The 7,595-nt window shown below is 38.1% G+C and overlaps 1 protein-coding gene across 1 annotated transcript; it reads left to right on the forward strand.

Moving 5' to 3' along the window:
• Positions 1-659: 659 nt before the first annotated feature.
• On the forward strand, positions 660-7,593 carry LOC103156630 (NKG2-D type II integral membrane protein-like; the record flags this gene model as incomplete). Its single annotated transcript, XM_016664495.1, has 6 exons — positions 660-912; positions 3,456-3,512; positions 3,780-3,881; positions 6,618-6,743; positions 7,297-7,457; positions 7,567-7,593. Coding segments are annotated over exons 1-6 (543 nt in total), but the record flags the coding sequence as incomplete, so codon positions are not given.
• Positions 7,594-7,595: the final 2 nt, after the last annotated feature.

A 7,595-nucleotide genomic window follows, 5' to 3' on the forward strand; every position in this document is an offset into this window, starting at 1 on the left:
CCCACCATGCACAGGGAGAACATGCAAACTCCATGCAGAAAGACCCTGGGCCGGGAATTGAACCCAGAACCTTTTTGCTGCAAGGCAACAGCTCTACCAACTGTGCCACTGTGCAGCCCTGGTAAAGGTAGCAAATATCTCAATTATATTTAGCTCTACATCTCTTACATTAATGAGAGGAGTTTGAAACGGGAGGAGCTAAGCGTTACAACTAGCTGACAGCTCAGTATGTGGGAGCCGAGAGAGATGAAGAAAAACAGAAATGTATGCCTTTATTTCTTACCATCTTCAACACAGAGCCTCTAAAACTACACAAATACACAAACAAAATCTGAATAATATAAAAACCCTGGTGAACCTTTGAACCTTAAATTTTTGTATAGGTGTAGCAGAAATTAGATCTGAGACACGAATCAAACTCGTATCTAAACATTTAAATTTAGTTCGACTTCTATGGGTCTCAACAATTTGTTTACTGAGAAAATACATGTTTCATGTGCATCATTACTTATTAGTCTTTTTTGGTCTTGCATCTTGAATACATTAAAACGTTTAAAACCGCATTTTATGTTACATTTCACCGCAACTTTGCCGGCCCCAAAATTGTTCTTTAAAAAATTCTGTTTATTGTCCGTCCAATAATGAAATGGGATTTCCCCCTTAGTTCGTCAGGTGATAGAAGGTCGACTTTGTAATTATCTTTCTGTTCTGATGCTGCATCAAACCCTGAAGCTGTCTTTTAAAAAGTGGAAGAGGAATCTGCTTTCCTGTGAGCTACAGCTGAGATCATTCAAGGAGACGTTGGACATTTTCTAAAATCTTTATCATTTTCTCTGTAAAGGATGGGGGGCAGAGTGGACCCTGAGTCTTATTCTACAGTCACTATCACCAAAGACAAACCTGCTCCTCAAAGTAAGTGACTATATATTGTAGGTTTTATGAGGACTGAAAAATAACAGTGCTACCCAAACGCACTTAATTTTTTCTATGTAGGACATTATAGTGTTTTTTTTTTTTTTACATCACATATAAGCTTTAAGGTCTTCGTATCATCACAGAAATCTCTCGGCAATTTAAGTTTAAGACAATTCAAAGTCCTTCATATGATGAAAACATAAAAAGTGGAGAAGCTATTCTGCTGTGGCATAATGAAGGAAATTAAATGCAATTTGGATAATAGACTTACATCAATGTTGGGCTGTATGCTGACTCTTGGTCAATCCTCCTTTGGCCCAAAAATAACAACTTCAGTTTTGTTTTTATTCAGCTGAAGAAAGTTATGGCACATCCACTCATTGATTTGTTCTGTGCATCTGCTCAGCGCTTCAATGGTTCACAGCCACCTGGTGACATTGTGATGTAGAGCTGCATCACCTGCATAGTAAAGGAAACTCATCTTGTTGTTATAACTGGAGGTCAGATTAGAACATATTAATTATGGGAACATGTGCATATTAAATAAGAGTCCAGAACATGGAACATTGTGAGCTTTTTAAACTCCACTGTAAAGTTACCTGTTGACACAAACAAGCCCCAAAGAAGAGGAGGCGAAAATCTCCCACTGCTACCAATTATGTTGGTTTGCCAGTTCGATTCCCGGGCTGCCTGTCCCTGTCGTTTGTGTCGTTGGGCAAGACACTTCACCGGTCTCAGCTGCTGATGGTGGTCAGAAGGGCCGATGGCTCAAAATGGCTGCCTTGCTTCTGTCAGACTGCCCGGGGACAGCAGTGGCTACAACCCAGTAGCTACCCATCATCAGTATGTGAATGTGCCCTTTGACATCTCAATTAGATACTTATACAGGCATTATAAGTAAAATCAATTATTATTAGTAGTAATACAAAGTTATTGTTTCATCCAAAACATCTCTGGAGTGTTTCTTTCATTCTTTCATGAATGTTTGAGAAATCCTTTACTCTCCTATGCCAACCATTCAGCTGAGCAGTAACTTCCCCACTCAGCTCCTTCAGACTAGCCAGCAGAAATTAGCATTTCTATAATTCCTTCTCTCTCTGAATCCTGCACTTCTTATGCCAATACAAAATGATTTTTATTACTATTTTATGCACGTTTTCCTCAAAGTAGCTATGCATTAAGCCAGGGGTGCCCAAACTTTTTGAGAGCAAGATCTACTTTTTCTCTCACCAGTCACCTGAGATCTATCTCATGACGCAAATACAGATATAGATTACGTTAAAAACACAACATTCAGTCCATTACGATATCAGGTTTCCAGGCTTGATATTTATTTCTTGATTATTAATAAGCCTCTCATGAACACAGCGGTGGTTGAGTAGCTAATTTAAACTCCTGCTCTGCTCGTCAGTCGGTCTTTGAGTTGCCTTTTTTCCCCCTTTTTTTTGTTAATGGAACGAAACGCACTGAATTGCGCAACACATTGTTGAAACAATAATTACTGAGATTATTAATTTTAACTCTGTAGGAACTATTTCCCCATTTTCAGTTAAATCTTAGAATTTAAATTTAGTTTATACTTATTTTTTGTTTATTTTAGTTGATTTATCATTAGAATTTTGTTTAATTAGTTATTTTGAATAAGTTTTTTGGTTAGTAATTCACTTAATTAGTTGATTAATTTCAGGTTGGGATGTGGGTATTTCACGGTATAAATAGGTGGGTCTTGGGTAGCTTATTATGCACGTGGGTGGTCACAAGTTTTTTTTTTTTTTTACCAGTCTATGGAATCAGTCTCATCAGTCACCAGTCATTTCAGTCGTCAGTCAGAGAACAGGTGCAGGAATCAGAGCAGGAGAAGCAGAATCCTGTGAAACCTGTAACCTTTTTGCCTGAACTGTGAAATAAAACGACCAAAGAACTGCATTTCGACTTTTTGATCCTTTTGGGCTGCGTAAATCAAAATCCACGGTGCATCAGGTGTTGGGTTCACTTTTTGTTTTGATCACTTGAGTTTTGAGGTTTTTGATTTTTGAATTTAAGTTTTGGGACAAATGGTCACTACAAACACGTTTCGTTGATTTTTTTATAATTATTCTTTTTTAATGAAGCTACAAACGTTTAGGATCTTAGTGAATATTTTTGATAAGCCTGTCAGAAAAGGAAGTGCTGGTCTCAGCGTCCTGGCTGCATTCAGTTTGTCACCTGCCGAGATCGACTCAAAACCTTTCTGCGATCGACCGGTCGATCGACGTATTGGGCACCCCTGCATTAACCCATCAGGCAGCAGCAGGCAAAATACTCAGGCAAAAAGTTAGATCAATTAAATAATTGGGATCTAACTTTCAGCAGAGAGGTAAAATTTTACTGGAAAGTTTTAAGATACAAACTTAAATCTAAAATTTTATTTATTTATAAACCTGGCAGAATTCAAAAAACATGTTAGAATGTAAAGTTATCGAAAGGAATCTGATTGAAAATGACATCAATGATACTGATTTTGTTAAATTTCAAAAACCCTGTGTTCATTTCTGATTAAGGAGACGAGAGTCGGCTGATTCCTATCTGGACGTTTATTCGGGAACATCAGAGTTCAGGTACAGGTTCAAGTGATGAACAGTCCCAGGCTGGAGGAAGTTCTAACATTCAGATGTTAATTATTTACCTTAGAATGACATCAAACAGATAAACCCACGCAGTTAGATACGTATTTATTGCTCTCACTGATGCATGGCATGATCCATGGTATTGCCCAAGTGGTGGGTGTCCTAAATAGATATTTCATTGATGTGCCGTATTATCAATATAAATTGTCTAGCCACTGTTCAGAACAATCCAGAAGGAGTCGTCTTTGTTTCTTCCAGGTGAAGAAGAAGAAGAGAAACCAACAGCTCTCACTAGGTCTCGTCTGTATTTGGTGGGTTTGGGGATTTTTGTTGCCCTGGTAGCTGGAACACTCATCTACAGTAAGTTTCATTTCAACACATTATATATCTTCCTATATGAAGAGTTTGTAGTTTAAAGCATTAAGATAAAAGTGTCTAACAGTAGGAGGCATGGCCGGCCCAAATTTGGTTTTGGGACCCTCTATTTCTGCTCATAACAGTGAGATGATTAGATCATCCACACCTGCTATAAACTCACTGCATCTCTGACATTGCTCTTTACATTATATCCTATATATATAGATGCACATATCATATAGGAGACAATAATCAGGGCCAACTTTTTGAATTTTGGGAAATTGGTGGTCGATTCTTACATGTAAAGCCGATCGGCTTTACATCTAAAAATCAACCACTGTCATCTTCTGCTCTACAGTGAGAGAGGTTTGACTGACAGACCGGCCCACCAGGTCATATCTGTACGTTTGCAGTTAACAATAGTCACACTACTGTTGAACCCCCCAAAAAACTCAGAAATATAAGGATTCTCATGGTTGAGAACCAACCATGAGAATCAACTCGTTTAAAGTTAAAACTCAGTTTCACACAAATACAAAGATGTTAGCATAAATTTTTGATTGTTGAACTGGATCTTTCAAGGTTGCTATCATGCTAATTGTCTATTAGCAGCTCCACAAATCTTCTGGATAAAAATTACATTGCAAAGACACATTAAAACAAGCCTTTATCTTGAGTTTTTCTCTTTTTCCTCCTTCTTTTCTCTGTCCCTGAAGGATTTTGTCGTTTTTCTGAGATTGTTTTGCTAACTTACCTTCCACCGGTGCTTTGCAGGTTTGAATGAGCAATGCTCATTGTAGATCATATTACCAGTGAAGAGTGACCAACCTGGGCAAGGGCAATTATAAACAATGATTTCTACATGATCAAATATATGTTATTGTAAAAAACACTCACAAATTTACAATGAAATTGTGTGTTTCTGTTAATATAGTCAGATAGATATCATTACTTGAAAAAATAAATCAGTTCCACTTGAGGGCACCTGTCATGGTTCGGGGTTTGGTGAGGTGAGATGAGACGCAGGCAGCCAGGATGAAGGTGAAAATGATGAATTTAATGATTCAGAGNTAAAACTTACATTGCAAAGACACATTAAAACAAGCCTTTATCTTGAGTTTTTCTCTTTTTCCTCCTTCTTTTCTCTGTCCCTGAAGGATTTTGTCCTTTTTCTGACATTGTTTTGCTAACTTATCTTCCACCAGTGCTTTGCAGGTTTGAATGAGCAATGCTCATTGTAGATCATATTACCAGTGAAGAGTGACCAACCTGGGCAAGGGCAATTATAAACAATGATATCTACATGATCAAATATATGTTATTGTAAAAAACACTCACAAATTTACAATGAAATTGTGTGTTTCTGTTAATATAGTCACATAGATATCATTACTTGACAAAATAAATTAGTTCCACTTGAGGGCACCCTAGTGGCCCTAAGCAGTCTCTTAATTTGCCTTGGGCCGGCTTGATAGGAGGAGTTATGAAGGTTGATTAAAAAGTCAGGGACACTGAAGTCTCGCCAAGAATCAATTTAACTTAATGCTGCCCAGTTTGAAACCTGTCAAGGTGTTAAAGTTTAATATGGAAGATCTAAAGTTGTGGAGTGGACGATGTTGTCTGGGTTGTGAACCTCAGGATCTCCTCTTTTTCATAGACGATGTGTTTCTGCTGGTTTCTTCAGGCCATGGTTGCACTAAACTCCTCTGAGTCTGAGGCCATGACTCTGCACTTTGCCCTCTGAGTTGGTGGTAGTCTCTGCCTGGAGTGGAGGAGTTTAAGGATCTTGGTTTCTTGTTCATGATGGATGGAAAATCAGCCCAATTAAAGTGAAGACTTCCAACATAAAAGCACCACACAAGTATAAAATAGTATAATTAGCAATAAAATTGTATAGCACACAATATTAGCACATTAAACATCCATCCATCCACTGCTTGTCAATGCAGGCTTGCTGGGCAGGTTCTACTTCTAGTGGTCACTGGAAGTTACACCTTTCACAGGCCGCCAGTCCATCACAGGGCAACACGGATACTAGCAGAGCAAACTACCATGCACACACTCATACTGAGGGCAGCTTAGAGAGACCAATCAGCCTGATAGTCATGAGTTTGGTCTCTGAGAGGAAGCCGGAGTACCCAGAGAAAATCTGAGGACATGCAAACTTTATGCATACAGACTCCAAGGATTCCAACCCTGTGTAAGTGTGGCAAGCTCTCACTAGTCTAGCCCCTCAAAGCCCTTTCGGACACGACACATTTCTTCTAGAAAAAAGAGGTCTTGAATCCAACAGTAATTCTTCAGTCTTTACTGAATCCAAAAGGAAATAAAAAGACTTTGTTCGTCTAATGGTGCCAGACTTCTATAGTGAGCATGCTCTAATCTTTCATAAACTAATTAAAACAACTAATCAAAAGGCACCACACAACAAGCTCAAGCACAATACAACCACAGATACCCATCAAACAGCAGAGCAAAAAATATCAAACTCACACCAAAAAAAACAACATTCTGTACCAAGCTCCAAAAATGTACATATGGCTCCTACACCCTGGACCTTATTGCTGCAGAGCAACAGTTCTACTGTTGAAATATTAAATCAGTTTATTGTTCTTTGGTTCTAACCTGAGAATACTGTCTGATATCCTGAAAAGATCTGAGAGAGAAACTGAAAATGTTGTTGCTTCTCTGATACAGATGGATTCACTGCCTCTCTAACCAGTTTGTGTTTTTCTTTAGTGAGTGTGAGGACGGTCACTGTGCTGGAAAATATCAGTGACCTTACAATAAAAAAAAAGCAGCTGCTTGTGGAAACTGAGATAATGGAGGGACAGATCTACGCACTCAACCTAGAGATCAACAGATGTGATTAGATTTCTATATTACCTTTGGAACTCTTCATTTTTTGTTATAATCTTCAATTACAAACAATTTTCAAGACTTACAGTGGCTTGCAAAAGTATTCACAACCCATAATGTGCTCAGGATTCAAATTAAATTCCAATTAATTTATCTATGTTTGTGGTTGTAATGTGACAAAATATGAAAGAGTTTAAGGTGCATGAATACTTCTGGAAGCCACTTTACCTGATCATTATTATCACCGGTAGAGAGCAGAAGACCACTTGTCTGACAACAAACTGATCCAGTAAAAGTGATTTATTAGCAACAGAGTTGCAGCAAACTTTTGATTCTGGAGAATTTTTTTAAGCGAGCATAGAGCCCTATGGTACGCCACTTCTAACTGGAATGATAGCTTAATTTAATCACCTTCCAATATTGATCTGCATTCTACCTTTGTAATCTTTGCTTGAGAAAGTTTGACTATCTAAACATTAAAAATGTACACTTTATTTTTATTTGATATTATTTTTACCAAAGTTTCCCTTTTTTTCTCCTCTTTCCTCTTGTGTAATAGATCCAGAGTGTGGGCCGTGCCCGGATCACTGGATTCACTCCAGGCAAAAATGCTACCTGTTTTATGATGAACCAGCTCCTTGGAAGACCTGGGAACAAAGTCAAAGTTTCTGTCAGGACAGACTGGCAAGTTTGGTTGTAATTGGTGATCTGGAGGAGCAGGTAGAATCTAACGCATCTGTAGTAGCTTAAAGCTAATCTGGAAGTTTATGAAAAACTGAGGGCTTAAAGTAATAAGATTTATGATGATGTACACAAAATTTGTTCACAGAAATTTGTCAGCAATCACACCAAATACTA

Source organism: Poecilia formosa, unplaced genomic scaffold (assembly GCF_000485575.1).
Source record: "Poecilia formosa unplaced genomic scaffold, Poecilia_formosa-5.1.2 Scaffold490, whole genome shotgun sequence".
Classification (NCBI taxonomy): domain Eukaryota; kingdom Metazoa; phylum Chordata; class Actinopteri; order Cyprinodontiformes; family Poeciliidae; genus Poecilia; species Poecilia formosa.